At 35.5% G+C, this 22,129-nt stretch overlaps 1 protein-coding gene across 2 annotated transcripts in view; it reads left to right on the top strand.

Moving 5' to 3' along the window:
- The window catches only part of LOC150083010 (uncharacterized), a 134,561-nt gene that overhangs the window by 10,772 nt on the left and 101,660 nt on the right, over nt 1-22,129 (top strand). The window contains exon 2 of one of the 2 annotated variants that reach the window (XM_090376976.1): nt 5,880-6,123. In XM_090376976.1, the coding sequence (XP_090233102.1) occupies nt 6,121-6,123 (3 nt within the window). In that variant the 5' untranslated portion in view covers nt 5,880-6,120. Of the gene's footprint in view, nt 1-5,879; nt 6,124-7,006; nt 7,089-22,129 lie in introns of those variants that run through there. The other variant, XM_090376975.1, reaches the window with a different exon arrangement.

Consider the following 22,129-nt stretch of genomic DNA (forward strand, 5'->3'; position numbering starts at 1 on the left):
TGAAGGTGCAAGCAGAGGATTTGGCTGTCACAGACCGTCCGGACTTTGCTAAAATTGGGTCCCCTTGACTTGAGTGTCACCCGAATATCAGTTCCATCAACGTTTTAGACTCCCAGGTGGCAAGTACAGCTTGTCTGGCATATCTGAGAGAATGTCTGTGACAACCTCAAGGACTTATAAAGTACAATATAATATGACAATTAAGTGAATAAAATAGCAAAACACTGGTCTTTTTTTGAATCTTGCAATTCACAGTAGTAACTTGTAAAGAGAGTCAGTGTCCCTGCTTTCATGTGATATTCTACCTCAAAAATTGCATGGCCCTTTGTAAACTGTTATGGTTTAAAAAAAATCTGGCTCCACTTAATTCAATGGGTATACAGTCACAATGAATATATATAAAATCTTCTGGTCTTGGCTCTATCATGAATAAATTGAAATTTATAATTAATTTATTTATGTAGATCTATTTTTATTGCATTTATTTGTGAGAATTTTGTTTTCATTTAGTGAACTGAGTGAAGTTGGGTGAAGACATCAGATATTTGAACCCTTTTTAGGTGTAGTCTAAAGTTTGAGATCTTTGTTTAGAATGTTGTATTCAAACTCAGTAGCGTTTTACTTATTATTTTAATTACAGATGATGATAAAACTTTTGCACTTGTTATTGCTCTGATAAAGTAAACTAGCCCAATCAGATGTTCAGCTTTAGAGATTGAAGTTAACAAGTACAGGTCACTGTTGAAAAAAAGCCGTGAATTAGGGTTGAATTTGAAATTGTCTGCAATTCTGCCCAGACACGATAGGAGGGAGTATATGATGAGAGCCCCTGCCGATCAATTCGGCTCTGGAAAGATTGTGCAAGGCTCAAGGGGTAGAATTTTTTTCAGCCTGGTCTGTACTTGTTAACAGGAGAGACTGCTTCTACAGGGATGGGATACACTTAAATAGAAGGGGTGCAAGAATGTTTGCTGATGCTATCAAGGCAGTGTTAGGTGGGTCGGAAAACTGCTAGATTTGGGGGATACAAGGACTAATAGATTAACAGTAGCCACTGGCAGAGGTGAAAGGGATTCTTGCACTGCTTCTATTGGAATGAGCCGCAGCCTGGAAAATAAGATGCAGGATATTTCAGAGACTGCTGGGAATCATTGGGGTACAAATAAACACATAGGTTGTGTTAGGGTAGCGAAGAAAAAGAATAGATGCATGTATACTTGCATGTACACCAATGCTAGGAGTTTAGTAAATAAATTTGATGAATTTGAGTTATTGCTCAAAGCATCAAAGGCAGATATTGTGGGGATTTCAGAGATGTGGTGTCACACAGATATAAGGAATGCAGAACTGGTATTTGGGGAGTACAATGTCTACAGAAAGGATAGGAAGGGAGGAGGGGTTATGCTATTAGTTAAGAAATACATAAAATCCAAGTAAGTGAAGCCAGTCGACATTGCTGGACAGTGCAGTGTCGAGTCAGTTTGGTGTGACATAAGCATTGGGAGATCTAAATTGAGAGTAGGAGTGTGCTATAGGCCTAATGACTCGGATGAGTATAATAAGAAACTGTACGGGGAAATAGAATGGGCCAGTAAATCAGAGAGTCTTATAATGTGGGATTTTAATTTCCCAGATATTGACTGGAATTTGGGGGCTGGTCACTCACACACTAGCAAGGCTTTTGTGGATTTATTGGATGATTGTTTTCTACATCAGCATGTTCGGGAGGCAACTAGAGGGAGTAATACTCTTGATTTCATTATCAGTAGTGATTCTTCATGCATTAAGAATCTGCAGGTAAAGGAACCACTAGGTGGCAGTGATCACAATGTGCTGAAGTGGGATTTACTCAAAGAGGTAACTACCATTAGGGGTAAAGGGAAGGGTTATTGCTTTCGTAAATGTGACTACGATGGACTGAGACAGTATTTAAATTCTATACAGTGGGACCAACTGATGATGTTACCAACAGCAAATTCAAAATGGGAAGCATTCAAGGAACAAATCTTGGTGGCTACCAGGCTTTACATACCAACTAAGAAATATTGTTCAAGGTTTAGGCCTACGTGGATGTCAGATGAACTAATGATACATATAGCAGAGAAGAAAAATGCATGGGATACATACAAATTAACACGTGACATAGAAGCTTATGATAGATACAAGTTGATCTGTAACCAAGTTACAAAGGAGGTTGGGCAGGCGAAGGCAGATTACGAGAAATCTTTGGCAAAGGATGGAAAGAAAAACAGCAAAGAGTTCTTTACTTATGTGAACTCTATAAAGAAGGGGATGAATCAGATTGGTCCACTTGATATCGATGGTTAAACTGTTGATGATCCTGCTCAGGTAGCTAACAAACTAAATGAATATTTTGCATCGACATTCACACATGAGGAGTTATTCAGCGAGGGGAATGCCAGAGGTGTATTCAACTCTGGCAGTAACCTAGATAATCTTGTAATAACAGAGTAAAGTGAAGGAGAAATTGTTGAAGATAAACACAAGAAAGGCACCTGGGGTGGATGGGATCTATCCAGTTATATTAAAGGAGGCAGCAAAGGAAGTAAGCAAACCCTTAGCCATAATTATGAGAGCTTCCTTGGACTCAGGGGAGGTACCCATAGACTGGAATTGTGCAAATGTGACCCCAATTCACAAAGGAGGATCAAAGGCTGACATAAGTAATTATAGACCTGTGAGTTTAATTTCTGTTCCAGGAAAATTAATGGAGAACTGATTAAAGAAGCACTGCAGGATCATCTAGACAAGACTTCAGTTATAGCTCTGACACAGCATGGTTTTGTAAAGGGAAGTTGCCTGACCAATTTGATTGGATACTATGATGCTGTCACAAAAGAACTGGATGCAGGGAATAACTTTGATATTATATACTTGGATCTTAGAAAGGCTTTTGATACTGTTGCACATGGAAGACTGCTGCACAAATTGGAGCAGTGTGGTATTGGAGGCAAATTGCTGCTATGGATAAAGGGATGGTTGAGGGGGAGAAGACAGAATGGTAATCAATGGACACTGCTCATCGTGGACTAATGTTATTAGTGGAGTCCCTCAGGGTTCAGTATTGGGTCCTTTATTGTTTTCTGTATTTATAAATGATATTGATGATGGTATGTCAAGCTGTCCAAGTTTGCAGAAGATACGAAGGTTGGCAGGGTTGTCAAGGACACTACTGACACTGTGCTGCTGCAACAGGATCTGGAAAGGTTGAGCAGATGGGCTGAAAGGTGGCAAATGAAGTTTAACATCGACAAATGTAAAGTGCTACATATGGGAAACAGCAACCCCAGAGCAACGTATCAACTCTGTGGTACTACACTGACAGTGGTAGAGAATGAAAGGGACCTGGGGGTGGTTGTGCAGGCAGATATGAAGTTCTCTGAGCAGTGCAGACGGGCTGCAAGAATAGCTCATGGTGTATTGTCAATGATATATAGGAATTTTTCTAGCAGGGATAAGGATGTGATTATTCCCTTGTATAAGGCAATGGTCAGGCCACACCTAGAGTACTGTATACAGGCCTGGAGGCCTCATTTCAAGAAGGATGTAGAGCTGCTGGAACGAGTACAGAGAAGGGCAACAAGATTAGTGAATTGAACAAAGGGGTGCTCTTACGAAGAAAGGCTTAAGGTTTGCGAATTACAGTGTCTGGAGACTAGGCACCAGCGAGGTGATCTGATAGAGGTGTACAAAGCCTTGAATGGTTTGAGCATGCTCAATGCTGATGGGATTCTTGCTCAGAATAATCACCTGAGAGGGCATAAATTCAAATTGAGGAAAGACAGATGTAGGATAGATGTGAGGAAATTTGCCTTTAGCCAGCGGGTGGTTTGTTGGTGGAAGAGACTTCCATCCCTTGTCATGGAAGTTGATAGCCTTAATAAGTTTAAGGCTCAGCTGGACAGGTATTTCGAACGAATAGAGGGGTGAAGTGGAAGTGGTTATTTTTTATTTATTTATTTATTATTTATGTTTTTTATTTTTTATTTTTTTTTGGCTGATGCTGCATAAGCTTGCTTTCTTGCATCAAATGCCTCTACTAATGTTAATGCTAATGCTAAATCTGTTGCTGTTATGTATTGTTGTAGAAATTTGGTCTAACATTATGTTCAGTGATTATATGTAACTGGTGCTACTACATCTGGATTGTTACTGCATTTAATATTGTGGGGGCATATTACAAAATAAATATCCATGTCTTCTGCCAGGAGAGTTTGGAATTGAATATTATTCTATGCACAAGAATAAATTCCAGAGTGAATTTCAAACCCCATAAAAATAGGGCATCAAGTTATCACGTGGTTATCAAGTTAATTGGAGCATGTAAAAATTTTGCACAATATGCAACAAGTAATAATCTGATTTGAAATGTAGTGTTAAGTGTTTTATTCTTACACAATTGTTAGGTTGTTTCTGCCGTAAAGATGTTTCCTGTCCTTGTTAATTTTTTTTTGGTACTTTGGCTACCAAAGTCATAGTGTGAAAATTCTTATGGTACTTCTAGCTCATTTTGTCACTGTCTGTTCAAACAGTGGTGTACCCCAAAATTTTGTTTGGGGATGTGGGGGGGGGGAAGTCTGTATGTTCCAAAAGAAATAATAAATTTATATGTAAAAATAAGGAATTTGCTTGTATACAATGGTAAATAATGTTTTCACGAAACTGAAGATACTGTGTATAATGAATATTATATACATTAACTTCAGTTTTCTATGTGAAAAATTGATTAGATCAACACTAGCTTTTTACAAGTATTTCAGAATGCTTTTGCCTTCTGTTTCCCACTTCCTGGGCAGGTACAAGCGTGTATAAGTTTACATTAGAGATTGGAGTTTTCAACCAATTACCTCTCTTATTGTAATAATAATATGAAGACATTCAATGTTTTTATAGAACTAACAGAGTAATTGAAATAATATATCCAATATATGAAATAATGGAATATGTGGAGTCATTTACTTTCATTGGGATTGATCTCTCAACAGTGAAAATACTGCCACAGGTAACATCAGTTTTACACTACAAATAAACAGCAGCATTACCTTCAAATGAGAAGTATAATTTTATTTTTTAATAGTGCCTACCTATGCAACTGTATGGCTTGTTGACGTTATTTTATAGAAATAACCTTTAACTGCAGAGAGACTAAGTTCTTGTTATCATATTTTTCAAACATGACTGGAGCATGTAACAGCTAATGGATTCAGAATTGGCTTTCATCATATATTAATGCAAATCAAAATCGATAATTAATTTTTTTTTTCCGTGTTTCAATTTAGTAGTTTGCATAAAAGGGAGGGGACAAATCAGTGTTATCTTCCAGAAAATATCTTAGTCTGGGTAATATAATAATTAATTGACAGTGTTCTCCCCAGAAAAATTTTCCAAGCTGGGCGGCATTATGAAGTAACCAGATGGGGAAGTGCAATATTTCGCAATATAATAAAATTTTCTGGTATTTATAAATGTGACTTCAGCAATCCAGAGAGAAAATTAATTGCATAATTTAACATTATATGCTCCTGTCACATTGACCTTTATTGCATAGTATGTTTGAATTAATATTGATCGAGATCAGTGAGCAGTACCATATGGTTGGTACCACGAGAATTGCTTAAATTTTAGCCGGGTGGTCAGTTAAATTCACTGGGCGGTGTTCCCATTTGATAGGTCCTGGGGAGAACACTGACTGAAGTGATGAGCCCTTTTATATATGCCAACTTAGAAAAATCATTGTTGCAAATCACTCAGGAGGCACCATTAAAATCAACTTAAATGCATATAAATTTTCCATTATATGTTTAAACTGAAGAAAATAATTTGTTTGTAAATAAATTTTTCCTTTCTGTTTTTTTTAGCCAAAAATGGTTGGAGGAGTAAGAGATAGTAACATTCAGAGACTTGTTTCTGGTGGAATCTTAGAGGTACCTGAGGAAAGGCAAATTAACTTGTCATATTCTTTGATGAACTTGATATGTCTACCCAGTTTTATCTTTGAAAAGAAGAACTTAACCACTTTGAATTTAGATTATAACAGATTGGATGATTTACCTCAAGATTTTGGCCTGTACTTGAAAGAATTGACATATTTATCTCTTAATGGTAATAAACTCTCTATTCTTCCTGATAGTGTTGGTGAAATGATACATCTGCATTCATTCTATCTTAATGAAAATTATTTAAAATATTTACCCTCATCTTTTACCAAACTTATAACATTGGAAACATTGCATTTAATTGGGAATGAATTAGTGACTTTGCCAGATGATATAGGGAACCTAAAGAACCTAAAGGATCTTTGTATTGATGGGAATAAACTAGTTTCCTTTCCTGAAGATATTCATGGACTGAGTAATCTGGAGCACTTGTCAGCTAGTCAGAACAAGTTGGAAAGCCTTCCTGCATGTTTTATGAATCTAAATAAATTGAAGAGCTTAAATTTAAGCTTTAATTGTTTACAGCATATCTCAGAATCTTTAGAAATGATTCCATCACTTATGGAAGTTGATTTGTCTTATAACAACATCTTCTGCTTACCAAAATCATTTTCTTCAGCAAAATTTTTACAAAGGTTATTATTAGAAAGAAATGCAATCGAAAATATTCCATCATGGTTTTTAGATATGGAAGGTATTATAGAGCTTTCATTGAAAGGTAATAATATCAATATTCCCTTGGTTTTGGATCTCTGTGGTTGTTTAGGCAGAAATCTTAAATATCTAGATATAAGTGAGAACAAACTTGAATCAGTTCCTCTGAATTTAGATAGCCAGGATGTTACCAATTATAGTTTTAAGCAACTTTCACAGAATGATCTCAGTTTGATTAGCTTGTGTGAACTTTATGTAGGTAAAAATAATTTAGAGAAACTCCCTAATGATTTTGGTAAACTGATTTTGCTTCAGTACTTAGATTTGAGCCATAATAAACTTAAAGAGCTTCCTAACACTTTTGGAAATTTAAAATGCCTTGAAGTTTGTACACTGTCCATGAATTGTATTACACATCTGCCTTCAACTTTTGGTAGTCTTCATAATTTAGAAGAGCTTAAGCTTGATTTTAATGAGGTAAGACTAAGCAGATTTTTTTATTTTATTTTAAGTGATGATTATTAAAACTGAATTTTTCTTTTAATATACAAAATTTTAATAGTATTATTCTTCTGTAGATAGTTCTTACTTAACTCATTGATCCATTGGTAGTTGTGGGGATTGTTTTAATTCCCAATTTTTTTTTTTTTCTTATTTTTTTAATTTTCTCTAACTTTCACTAAAACCATTCTGTTCACTCTGAAGTAACTCAGTGTTTTCCAAGGTAATTTTTTTGCCACAGTTTTTTTTTTTTTTTTATTAGAAACCTGGATAGTTCTTATTGATAGTATTGTAATGGCCAAATGATTCATGGAAGTAGACAGTCTGTTTTTTTTCTTTCCATCTGCAAAAATAAATAAATAAATAAAACCTTTCTAAATGTCGTGTTTTTTGGCAATTGGAAAAAAAAAATTCTGAACCCCAACCAGCTTGGGAGGTAGTATATTCCAATGATCTACTATATGCTACCTGAAGCTGTAGCCTTCTGTTCCACTGATTTTATACAGGGTGGCCAAAAAATAAATTTACAACTTATAACGGCCGCCATTTTGGTTTGGTTTGAACATGACAATGCATATTTGACCGTTGAGCAGTGTAGACGGCAAATTTGTTATGGAGCGCTTAAAGATTCAACAACGCATTCTTATTATTAAAACGTACTACGAAAATCAGTCGTCAGTAATGGTGACTCTCAGAAAATTGCATCCATTTCTTGGCAGAAACAATATGCCTTCCAAACCCACATTAGTGGCTAATTTCGAAGAAAGTGGTGCTGTGGCAGATAGACCAAGGTCAGGCCATGTTAGAAGTGCATGCTCAGTGGAGAATATTGAAATCGTGCATGAAAGTGTAGCCGAAGAACCAACGTCCTCAAGGCGACATTCCCAACAAATTGGAATTTTGCGGTTGTCTCTGCAGAATATTCTCAAAAAAAATTTGCATATGTACAGGGACTGTAACTGTGGTTACAGTCCCTGTCATCCATACCGTCACCTATTTTACATCATCTAAAGATAAGGTTGATTTATTAGCACCTTACTTTAACTCCTTTATTGAGCCCTGCATGGCAGCCTGGCTGAAATAATACATAATTATATGCCACTTGTTTGTAGTGGTTTGGGTTTGAGTCCTGTCAAAGACTGGAGGAATTTCTAAAGCCCTCTTCATTCAAGGCTATAGTCAGCCAAACTCAGGTGGAGGATGCAGAGTTTTCTCTACACACTCCACTATATAGTTTTTCCAAGTTTTTCCCTGAGAGTTATTTTGGGTTTTTCAGCCAGGCACAAAATGAAGATCAGCCTGCAAACACATACTTCTACAGACATAATACACTTATACTTATGAGTGCATATTTGGAGGATACCATTAATGTAATTTCTTTTAATATATAATTCATTCATTGAAGATCTTAATGAATTTCCTCCTACCATACTGAATGCATTTCATCTCATATATTATAAGAACCAAGGGAATTTGGTTCTTCTAATGCAAGGGTTCCCAACCTTTTTGCTTGTGGACCCCCCGAGTCTTAACTTTACGTATGTGGACCCCCATATACGCATTTGTGATGTTCCTAAATGAAATATTTATTTGTAGGTTAGTAAAAGCTAATAATTAAACAATTCCAATGTAATATAAAAAATGTAAATTACAAATTTTGAAAATTTTAATTGATAAAACTGAAACATATTTTTACTTGTAATGACAGAATTAGTAAAAAAAAAAATAAATAAAAAAAAAAAATACTATTTCAAACAACATATATAAATTTATTCCTAAGGCTATTAAATAGGATCCCATTAAATAGGCCCTACTAATGAGATCCTTGTGGCTGATGTTTTGATATTAGCATTTTAATATCTGGCTCCAATTTTGTGAGAGTCACATGAAGATCACCTCTTTTTACTACATCAAGTCAATTACGATTTTTTGTTAACAACTGTGTTACACGACTAAAGCCAGATTCCATAAGATAAGATGATGGGAAAACAATGACATACATTTTAGCTTTCTCCCATAAAAGTGGATATTTACATGTAATGTCACTATTCTTCCATACATTATGCTTTCCTTTTTTGAATAGACTTCGGACTGTCTCATCAGACCACAATTCAACAAGTTCCTCTTGTAAATCAATTTCAACATCAGCAACATTTACCTCAAATGGAATCAGCACCCAATCTGGGATGTTCAGTTCTAGCAGGTCCTTGAACCGAACTTGCATGTCTTTAAATTTTTTTTAAATGATCAATATACACAACACAATCATCATCTTTTAAATCACTGCTAACTGAAGCAAGGTTTGGAAACTGGTCAAATGCACGGCGTGAGATATTAAGACCGTTCAATTCAAGTTTTCCTAGGAATGCATTAATGGCTTCTTTGCTAGATATTAAATCACAATTATGTCCTTGCTGCAGCTTATTAAGAGAATTCAGATTTTCAAACACATCTGAGAGGTAAAATATGTCTGTTTTCATGCAACCAACTGTTTTCCAATCTCCTTTTTGTTTAGAAATGATACAATACTGTCCCAAAGGATGATGAAGCGATGAAGACAATTGCCTTTAGACAACCATCGCACCTCTGTATGCAGTACAAGACGGTCAAATCCTTCTTCATTTTCATCACAAAATTTGCAAAAGAGACTATCTTGAAGAGCATTAGCCTTAATGAGGTTGACAGCTTTTACGGTCCACTCAATCTCTTTGCCACCAGATGTTGGGGCGCCTCCGTAGCTAGGTGGGAAGGAGCAGCAGCAGTGCGTAGCATCATGCTTCTCGATTAGACCGGGGTTCGAGTCCATCACCACCAAATACGGAGGATGTGGAAAGGTCAGGGAATGACCACCACATATCCCGGAGCAATATGGCCTTAGTTGCTAATGCTTCTAAAAACAACAACAACAACCACCAGATGTTGGCGGTGAATCACGCAATGTATGCAAAATACTTTTGGCAATGCATTTTTTAAATGAGGGATAAACCCTCTGTTGTTGTTATTTGGTTTTTAGGAGCATTAGCAACTAAGGCCATATTGCTCCGGGGATATGCAGTGGTCCTTCCCTGACCTTTCCGCATCCTCCATATTTGGTGGTCACGGGCTCGAACCCACGTCTAATCAAGAAGCATGTGCTAAGCACTGCTGCTCCTGCCCACCTGGCTCCGTGGAAGGAGCATGGATGGAGTGCCATCAGTAGCACAAGCCATTATATTTTCGAGTGGAATATTATTTTCTCTAAAATAAGACTGGACTTCCATAAATATTGTTTCACCTTTATTATCTGTTTTGAGGAATCTTGCAAAAAGCATTTCCTCTCTGAGTTGATTATCATCCATACAACTTACATATGCCAATAAAAGTGCTTCATTGCCCATCAAAGTTGATTCATCGAGTTGCATTGCAAACTGTTTCACTCGTAATTGAGCAATAAGTTGATTTTCTACATCTTCAGGCATTTCATCAATGCGTCTGGATATTGTGCTATTGCTCAAAGGAAGGTTATCAGTAATTCCATGTGCATTTTTGTTTAACATTGTTGAAATTACAACTGTTATCGAAGGCAAGATGACAATTTCACAAATGCTATGTGGCTTTCCAGATTTTGCTATTATTTTGCTGATTTCATGCTAATAAACCTCTATCTTTATTGCTTGTTTGTTTACTAAAAATCTGATCCAATTTGTTTCTTCCTTGAAAATTGTCTCGTAGTTTTTGGAAATACTCCACTGATTTATTTTTCTTTTTGCTGTGCCTTGTCTCCAAATGGTGACGAAGCTTACTTGGCTTCATGCTATCATTATACAGCACAGTCATACATATAAGACACATTGGTTTTGTGATATTCTCTGGTGATTCAATAAAACCATACGACAGATATTCAGTCGAATATTGTCTTGTTTTCTTCTTTGCATGAGCCATGTGTAATCTGAAAACAGTAATAATATTATTAACCTCAAATATTTAATGTTGGAATTGCCTGTAGGTACTAATGGACATATAGTTCACTAGAACAATAACGATCAATAACACAAACAATAGATTTCACCACAACGATGCCGATTATTCACTATAGAATGAAATGACTGCCTCTGACTGACTGACTCTTTCCAGATTAGTTGGTGTTTAAATAATTTTTCTTCTTTGAGAATTTTCTATGGAAAGAATTTTTTTTTTTTTTTGCATCAACTAAAGAAGGTTCCAGAAAATAAGAGTATCTTCTAAGTGCAAATTTCTGGACTTTTCTATGACATTAGTTGATTTTATTATTATTATTTTTATTTAACAAATTATTCTATTTATAATATTTTATCATGAACCCCTTAGCTCATATTATGGACCCCCGATATACAATTTTTTTCTTGTGGTCCCCCTCAAAGCTTCTATGAAACCCTGGGGGGTCCATGTGGACCCCGGTTGGGAAACTCTGTTCTGATGGAACGACTAAGAAGAATCACGAACAAGAACATTTCATGTCATGAGGCCATTTCTACACTTCTTGAAACTTTTCCTCCAGAATTAACTCCCATTTTGCCACCTTTTTACACTCTTATTTCACTGTTTTTTATTTCTGTACGGAAGTTTTCTTATATACTGCCAATCTTTAAAACGGATGACAAATTTTTCTAATTATTGTCCATTGTATTTCCTTAATTTTTTTCAAAAGTAAAGGAGAAATTCATCAACTACAAGCATTGTACAGATTGCAGATCTGCTCAATGGAATATTTTTCTACATTTTGCTTAGTGCAGAAATATTCTATGGGGAATGTGCATGGCACTTTTGAAACCCTGAATGAATTTCAGTAATTGTGTTGCTCTTTGATTACTCTGCTTGCACTCCGAAAGTTGTCAAAAAACCATTTATTTTGTTTTTTCCATTGAAATTTATTATTCATTGTGCAGACAAGAAAAATGCAGTATTAAGCATGAATATCAATTATAATGAATTTGTTAAAGTGAACAAAATTTATTTGTTACAATGAATTTCATAGTGAAATACAGTTAAAAAAAACCAAAAAAAAAACACAAAAAACCCACATATCAGAGCAATAAGTTACATACTATAATTATAAAAAAATTTACTTACACATAAGTTAGTGCAATAACATCATTTCTATACACAGTAACCAACCGAAGTTGTACAGCAGCATAATTACATAGCATCTCTTATTGCGAATTCCTTCACATGTTGCCTCTCTCATTATACCTTGATTAAGTAATGCTTCCCCAGCAGAAGGGAAGTATTACTATTGTTACTTATTTTTCGTGGACACCACCCAGACAGCTATTTGGCCCCCTCATCGGTGAGTGGATAGGTACCACGATGGTATAACAGCCCAGTTGTAAATTAGTTACACAATATGAGAGATGCAGTGTGGAGTACGCCTCCGTAGCCAGGTGGGAAGGAGCAGCAGTGCGTAGCACACGCTTCTTGATTAGACCGGGGTTCGAGCCCGTCACCACCAAATATGGAGGATGCGGAAAGGTCAAGGAATGACCACCGCATATCCCGGAGCAATATGGCCTTAGTTGCTAATGCTCCTAAAAACCAAACAACAACAACAACAGCAGTGTGGAGTAGATTGATACATAGGATTTAGGGTTAAAAAGCCTCAGACTTCGAGAAGAGTTCACTGTTATATAAGTTAGTGCAAATAGCATCATTTCCAAAGAATTGAAGCGGTGCAGAGTAATGTTATGTAATGATGCCACTGCACAACTTTCATTGGTTTACTATGTATTTCAATATTATTAACATATTTTATATAACAACATAAATTCATTGATTTGTTTTTGATAATTCATGGTATAGGAAGCATTAGGATTTTGTGTAGCAGTATCTGTTTTTTTAGTGTTATTTTTAAAATACACAGTACTTTTTTATTCAGGCATTTTAACTTTTACAGGTTTATGTTCGCCACAATCTTTTTCATGTTCTTTTAATTTTACTTCCAAATAAAAATATGTTAAACACATATCACATACATATATTTTTTTGTTATGATTTGTCAGTTGGAACTGATCATGACATATTTTTAATCCAACCATAATGTTCTTTAATAGTATTTCTTCATATAGAATAGATTCATATACCCACCTAATTTATTTTTAGTTATTTGTAAAGGACAAATTGAATCTTTTCCATAATGATAAACTTTAATAGAAATATTGTTTTGATTTTCGAATTTAATAATGTTGTATAGTGAAATGGGAAATGAAATACCATTAAAGCTTCATTCATTTTCATAATTTCTATAATTTCATATTTTTTGTGGGTTTCTTTCTATTCGATATAAAGCAGCTAATACAGGCCATTTGAAACACTGTTCATCTTGATTTTTCTCTTTGACAGTAGCTTTTTTTCCACTTTTAATTGTTTTGAGACAAATCAGTATAAGAGCTTCCTTGTAAAGGATTGTATCTATTAATATTAAAATATAAAAAAAAATATTAAAATATACACAGCATATAACCCAACCATAATTGAAATGTTACTTTTATTGTTTTCCTATGCATTTTATTGAAAAGTGAATTATAATATTCATCTAAATTAGTTTCTAGTAAAATTCATCGCATTCATGTGATGAATATTAACTTTAAAATTAATTCAGTTAATATAAATAATAATAATGACATAGTGCATGTTAGCTTAAAATTCATTTGCTGTGAAGTTTCTTGTATATTTTTAATAATAATCTTTTTATTTTCTAAGAATGTCATAGGATCTAATTCACCTTTTGAATTTCTAATAAGATTTTAGCCTGTCTTCATAAGCTGATTCTGTTTTTTGAATGCCATTAAAATTATTTGTTGAAGCATTATGAATAAAATTTTTGTTGTGTTCATCACATTTTTTAGAATTATGTTTTTCAAGTTTTGTACTTTTCAAATTATATAAAATTTTTCTGCTTTCCTTTAAGAAATAATTCATCATCATCATCATCAGCCATTTTCAATCCATTGCAGGATTAAGACCTCTCCAGTAACTTTCCAGTCCCTTCTGTTTTGTGCAATGGCCATCCATTTACTACCCACAAACTCATGAATTTCATCTGTCCATCTCCGTTGCTGTCTTCCAGGTTTCCTCTTAGCTCCTCTTGGGGGTACCATTCTGTTATTTTCTTAGTCCATCTGTCATCACCCAAGACCATTTTAGTTCTTTAGTTTTGATAAGAATTTTCCTTTACTTGAGTTTGCTATCTTCTAGTGTGTTTCTCTTATCTAACAGTCTGATTCCCAATATAATTCGTTCCATTCTTCGCTGTGTAGTTCTCAGCTTCTCTTCCATTCTTTTGATGAGTGCCCAAGTTTCACTTCCATAAGTCATGGGGGGGGGGTATACATTGGTTCATTCTTTTATGTTTCAGACAAATTGGGATATTGCTCCCCAGTATGTGACTATACTTCCTGTCACATGAAATATAGTCATATACATCTAAAATTTATTCTTCTCTTGATTTCCAGCTATTTATCATTATTACAGCTAATGACTTGTCCCAGATAAGTATATGACTCCACCTTTTCAATTACTGCTTCAATCATTATATCCCTTTCTGTGGCATACTTCCATCATTACTTTTTGTTTTAGCCATATTCATCTTTAGTTCAAAATCCTTACTAACTGTGCATAACTGATTAAGATTTTCCTCTAATTCTTTGGGATCGTGGCTTATGACCACAATGTCATCTGCAAATTGTAAATGGTTTAGGTACTCTCCGTTCACATTGACTCCTTTCTGCGACCAGTCTAATCTTCTGAAAGCTTCCTCAAGGGCAGCAGTAAACAGCTTCGGAGATATTGTGTCTCCTTGTCAAACTCCTTTCTCGATTTTAAATTTCCTACTGTCTTTGTCTAGTCTAATAAAGGAGGTAGCATTCTCATATATTTTCTTCAAAATCATAATATGCTTTGTGTAGACCGGGGGTAAAATGTGAGGTGTTAATAGTGTATCTCTGCCTTTACGGTGTTGTTTATTCAGTTGCTACACGTGCACAGCTTGTTTATGTGTATCAAGCGTGCCTCCTTGTTTTGTAATTGTGCTTTATTCCCTAAAAATGAGTAAAATTCTTAAAAGGTGTGAAAAGAAAGCGTCCTGATGAAGACACTGCAGATTCAGAGAGAAAAAGAAAAGCAATTATCGATAAACAGAGGCGGACTGGGTCAAAAATTCTTACCCAGGAAAATTTATAGTGGCCTCATACTATGGTTTATGGCCAAAATCACACAGGCCCACCGGGGTTTCCCCGGTAAGGCTTATGGCCAGTCCGCCTATGTCGATAGAGAAAAAATATGAAATTGTGAAACGCTTTGAGCGAAATGAAAGACCATGTGATATTGCACGTGCTACAGGCCTAAATGAGGCAACGGCGAAAAGCACATGACAGTTGCAAACTTGACAGAAGGTCTCAGCTCAATTGAAAAGGGCTTAAAAATTTTAGAAAACATAGACTACAACGAAGAACGCGTTATAGCTACAAAGCAAGGAATAAAAAAATTATTAACTTGCTACGAAGAAATTCTGCGTGAAAAAAAGAAGTCTGTGTCGTCAGATGAATATGTTAGATTTTATGAAGCCATCGACATCGAAATAACTTTTTTACGTAACTCATTTATTTTTTTAATACATATTTTGTATTAATATGTATAAAGAACTGCAATTTTATTAATATTTTTCTTCTAAACTAGTGTTTTTGTTAGCCTTGGTCCCAATTAAACAAAATTTATATGTATTTATATGCAAAGTTGTACCCCGACTTACGCGAATTCGACTTAAGCGATTTTCGTCGGACCCACCTATTGTGTAACTTCGGGGTATTACTGTACAGAGAAGGGCAACAAGATTAGTGAATGGAACAAAGGGTTGCTCTTACAACCCTTTGTTCCATTCCAAAGAAAGGCTTAAGTTTTGCAAATTAAGTTCTCCAGTGTTTGGAGACTAGGCACCGGCGAGGTGATCTGATAGAAGTGTATAAAGCTTTGAATGGTTTGAGCATGCTCAGTGCTGATTGGATTCTTCCTCTTGCTCAGAATAATCACCTGAGAGGGCATCAATTCAAATTGAGGGAAGACAGATGTAAGAGAGATGTACGGAAATTTGCCTTTAGCCAATGGGTAGTTGGTTGGTGGAACAGACTTCCATTCCTTGTTGTGGAAGTTGATAGCCTAAATAAATTTAAGGCTCAGCTTTACAGGTATTTTGAACGAACGTAGGGATGAAATGGGATTGGGTTTTTTTTTTTTTTTTTTTTTTTTTTGGCTGTTGCTGCATAAGCTCGCTTTCTTGCATCATATGCCGCTGCTAATGCTAACTAAAAGTGCCCTATACCGACCACAAATCCATCATAAAAATAACATATAGGAAACAATGGTCTCGCCTCTGGAAAACTCAAATCAATAATAAACTGCTGCAGATATAAAAAAGAGCTAAAACTGTGGACATCTAGTATCAGGAAAAGCAGGCGACAAGAAGGAATTCTATCAAGGCTCTGCATCAGTCATTTGCATCCAACACATCTGTATTTGTTTATGGGAGAGAATACTCCTCAGTGTTTCTTTTGCCAGTCGCAGCTAACAATAAAATACATTCTCATTAAATTAGAAAACTCCAACATTCAACTATTAGAAAATCAAGCTTTAGCTTCCTATCCAACTTGCAGGAACTGTTAACCTTATTACATATTCTTGGCAATGAAGCAAATTTCGAGGAATGTTTACTTATTTGAAACACATAAATCTGTATAGTAGTCTGTGATCACAATAACGTGAAATTATTGATAAGCAAATCATGAACAGGCACAGTATGGCCCAAGAGGCCCTTATGCCAAAAAACCCAAATACAACAACAGCTAGTACCGCTGTCACTTATTCTTTTAGTTGGCACCATGATAACGGTCAAAGTGAAATTTTCTGTAAAGAACTTCACAGGATTAAGGCAGAAACTCACTATTATCACCTCACATGAGGTCACTACCATAAAAAGGTAGTGACCTCTAGGGCTTTTCTGTTAGTGCAGTCTATTATAAACAAGTAGTAAATCCGATTTTATTGCATTTGTGTTAATACCTATAGCTGGAATTCTATGGGTTTTTTCGTTATTATGGTGAAATGGTGTCCCCTTCACTGAAATCTTCAGTCATATAAAACAACAAAAATAAACTTTCAGAATCTTCTCTTCATTCCTATTTTTTAAGCTTCGTAAACTTGTTACTCCAATCTCACTTGTGCAATTTGTTTCCAGCCCTGGACCTGGCTATGGGTCCTAGCTTTTTTTATGGCACCTCCCCAACTCGAGCTAGCTTTTGGATTTTAGACCTTTTTCCCCATCATATTGGCTTAATTTCTTCTCAGAAATTTTTTAAACTCAACTTTTTTTTTTTTTTTGGTTGTTCTAATGGCTACCCAAGGCAGGATTTTGCACTTTAGCGCTACATATTTGAGGACATTAATACCAACACTTGATTCCATCCTTCCAGTCATACTTCAGGATACATATACAGAAACACACATCTTTACTCACACTCATACATAAACATTCACACATATTTTAACACCCAATTACACATTTTCCTAAGACACATACATATATGTATACACACACATGCTCAATGCTCACATTAAAGCACACAGTCTATCATTTAGTGTTCACATACGGCAAACATACTTCATTCATATGAACAGGACCTCATAAGTCAATTCAGGTCTTGTGTCAGTTTTGGTTGTATCAAGTCCAGGGGGGGCCAGGGGGGAGATTGTTTCAGGCAGGTCATGTCACCCATCTGTCAGTGACTGTAGGTTTATTCCAGTGTTTGGTTGGATTGAGGTGGACCAGTACCTGATGCAGAGTTCATTGCTTGTCTTAAGTTGTGTCATCTAATTTCAAAGACTTCTTAAGAAACTGTGTAAATGTCTTGTAGTGAATTTCTTCTGTGATTAATAGGTATTCATTATCCCAGGGCTGTGGGAGCCATCTTGGTAATCAAGATGCTCCTCTTATTATCATAATTAGGGCAGTTATAAAGTAAGTGGGATCCAGTATTCAGCAGCACCGCAGGAACTGTGGTGCTGCGGTGCTGCTGTAGCACCGCAGGAACTGTTCAGGTTTTTGGTCAAGCCGAGACAAAATAATCTTCCTTGAATGAGCCATGCTGTCAGGAAAAGGGTTGTGAGAAATTCAATGGCATACCATGGTGGGGGTTTAAGAGAGACCTGAGGTAGGAGGTTATCTCCCCTTTTTGTGGATTTCTCCCAATTGGTTTGCTATTGCTGGAGTAGCAGTGTGGCAGTTCTCTTCCTTTCTTGCTGGGTGTTACTTGCAAGGTTGAGAGTTATTCCCATAAATTCAGTGGGAATAGTCCTTTTCAGGCTCATTCAATAGTCTAATCCACGGCATATTATCTCAAGGTCAAGTGGCAGGGTGCCAGCCAGTACTTGCAAGGCAAGAGTTCTGACTGTACAGCTGGCGGTAGCTATTATCAAGAGGATAATTCTCTGTATTGTCTCAGAATTTCTTTTATTTTTGACTGTAGCTGCTCTGCAACCAGATGCAGCTCCATGGGAGATGATGAGGAGTGCTTTATAAATTAAAGCTAGAATTTTTCTTTTCAGCCCTCAGTCAGAGCAACTGATGCAAGTTGTCATTACCAGATGTGTAGAAGTAGAGTTTATTGTTGAAGATGACAAAGAAGTATTGTTAATTCATTGACCTGGTTATTTTTTATAGGGATGTTATTTAATCTGATTGTTGGTGACCTCGTGGGGAAAAGTGCTCCTTTAAGAGGATGGACCTGGCTTTTTTCTGCAGAGAATTTCAGTCAGAGTCTGAGCCTATTGTTGCAGCTTAGTGAGGATAATGTTGGTTTTTCCTTTGTCAAGGACCACAAGGACAAGGTCATCCACAAAAGCAACTCTAACAGTGTGACCAAGATTCAGATTTAAAAATTCATGAAGCACTGAGGTCCAGAAGAATGGACCCATCACTGATCCCTGTGGGCAACTTTTAGTCACTGAGTGCGGAGACTCCTGAAATCTGGTGTGCACAGCAACCTGTCTTGTTTTTCAGGATGCTGGGCCACCACAAAGTCTCAAAAGCACCTGCAAGTTGACTGTGATAGCCAGCATGTATTGATCTAGCCCAGGGCTTCTTAAACTTTTTTCATTCACGACCCCATTTATGATTGCGAGTTTCTTGGCGACCCCATATAAATATAAAAGAAAGATAAATTAATATTTTTTGATGATTTATTTATTAGGTAACAATATACATATACATATGAAAATATATAGTTTTAGAATTTGTTTTGAAACATACAAAAATCTAAAATTAAAAATTGCACAAAAAATTGTAAAATTGTATTTATTATAGTTACAAAAATTATATGCCCTATTTTTCATCAAAATTGCATTTTTTGCAATAACATAAATAAAAGAGGATTCTGACCGTCTTAGTTCGCTCGAATATATTCGAATGCAGTCGTTGAGTTGTAAGTATTAAATTAAAATTAAAGTAAAAAATTTAATGAGATGGATGTGCCTGTTTTTTATTGCATAACAAATTAAATCTTGGTGGAATGTTTGACACTGCTGGACGTAAGACCTCTTCAACATTTTTTAGTGCTGAACGATACTGGGATTTAATATGTGTTAAAGCTGAGAAAGTAACTTCACATAAATATGTGGTGTTGAATGGCAGAAGTACATTTAACGCCATATCAGCGATTGTGGGAAATTCATTTCTAGTTCCGATCCAGAATTCAGTCAAGGACTTTTTTTGAAATTGTAGTTTTAAGTTTGAGTCACTCGAAAGCTCAGCAAATTCCTCTTGAGCTTTAAGTGGCAGGTGATCAATCTCACTTAAGCCAATCCAAAATGGCTTTTGAATCCAAACTATTTTTTGGAAATCAATATTTAATATAAAATATGTACGGAACTGTGTTTCTAGCACTTTTAAGTGATCTACAATAATTTTTGCAATAAAAGTTTTACAATGAATTTTCTCGATTATAAAATTGTCGACACTGGAAAACATTTCGAACGAATTTTTTTCTACCCTACTTTTCCAAATGTTGATCTTTTTGATAAAACTTTCAATTTTATCATTCGAAGTAAATATATCGCAATTTTTTCCTTGGAGAGACAAGTTGAGATCGTTTAATTTCGCAAAAATATCTGACAAATAACACAGCTTGGATAGCCATAAGTCATTTTGAAAAAAAGCAGCAAGTTCACATTTTCGTTCGGTTAAAAATATTTCGATCTCGTCCTTTAATAGCAATAATCTTCTTAAACTTTGACCTCTTGACAACCATCTTACTTCTGCATGTAATAATAAAGTTGTGTAGTTGGAATCCGTATCCTTACAGAGATTTGAAAATAAGCGGCTGTTAAGGGCATGGCTCTTAATAAAATTTATAATCTTAACAGCATCCTGAAGCACATCGTTCAATTCTGGTGCTAATTTTTTTGCTGCAAGGGCCTCTCGGTGAATAAGGCAGTGAATAAAAGTTATATGATCATAATGAGCAGCTTGAAAAAATGATTTAAAACCAAAATTTTTGCCAGTCATCGCTCTTGCACCATCTGTGCATATTCCACAGCAATTTTTCCATTCTAAACCTTCAGTTTTTAAAAATTCGTCAACTTTACAATATATGTCTTTCCCTGTAGTATGGTCTTCCATAGGACGACAAAATAACAATTCTTCCTCCACGCTTTCTTTATAAACGTACCTGACATATACTAACAACTGAGCCAATTTAGTAATATCAGTTGTTTCGTCCAACTGAATTGAAAATTTCGGGCTTTCTTTAATTCTTGTAATAAGTTGCACTAATTGGTCCTTGTTAATATCAGAAATTCTATTCGAGACAGTGTCTTTCGACAAAGGAATTTTTCGAATATCATCGCCATATTTACTTACTTCCATGTAGTATTTCTACCATTTTAATAGCAGCAGGTAATACAAGATCTTCTCCAATGGTGAACGGCTTTTTATTTTTAGCAATACAGTATGAAACTTCATATGACGCTAGTAAACATTTTTCTCTAACGGTTATAAATTTTTCAAAGGATTTTTTTTCTTTATTTAAAGATTTATACAGTCTTTCAAAATATTCTTTTGGTTTATTGACATACGAAACATGCTTTGATTCAAGATGTCTTTTTAATTTTGATGGTTTCATACTCTCCGGAGCCAATAATTGCAGATCAAACAAAGAGGTTGTTCATTACCCTTACAATTTTGAAATGTAAAGCCAAATTGAAGAAAAGACTCATCATATTTTCTTTTTCGCACATAAGATGCCTGTTTTTCAATATTTTGTCCTGCCTGAGAAGAGTTTGTAGCATTATTATCTGCGTCATTGCTATTCTTATTTAAGTTCAGCCATTTATCCATGGCCAAAAATTATTTTGATCCTAAAATACAATAAATATATAAAAATAACATATTGCATATAACATTTGATTTATTAATTACCAAATAAATAAAAAAAACTAAAATCTCGTTACGGCGGAACACTGACAATTGACTACACTAGAAGAGCGTCAATACTACACTAGTTCACATTACAGTCAGTATTATTGAATCATAGTCTCGCTGCACGTGTGTGCGCGCGCATTCCTCCCTTTGTTTGTGTGCAGGTGTGTGAGTGTGACTCTGCACAAATACACATCTAGATGTTATAAAATCGTGTATTTAAATATTTGACATTAAAATCTCTCGCGACCCCAGAATTTTGCTACGTGACCCCAAATGGGGTCGCGACCCATAGTTTAAGAAGGCCTGATCTAGCCTATCATTTGCAGCTTTTCATTTGAAGCCTCATCTGGCTGTCTGACAGAAAGCTTTTTTCGTGCTAATGGCTGGTTTGGCAATATAGTATCAGCCTTTCCAGGAGTTTGCTTAAGATATGCAGCAGAGCTATTGGTCTGTAGGATTTGGGATCTGTAAGCAGCTTTTCTGGATTTTTTTTGAATTAACCTTAAATTTGGCTGCTTCAGGGAGTGGAAAATTTTGC

The sequence above is a fragment of the Mastigoproctus giganteus genome, chromosome 7 (assembly GCF_048544385.1).
Source record: "Mastigoproctus giganteus isolate SK-2022 chromosome 7, ASM4854438v1, whole genome shotgun sequence".
NCBI lineage: Eukaryota > Metazoa > Arthropoda > Arachnida > Uropygi > Thelyphonidae > Mastigoproctus > Mastigoproctus giganteus.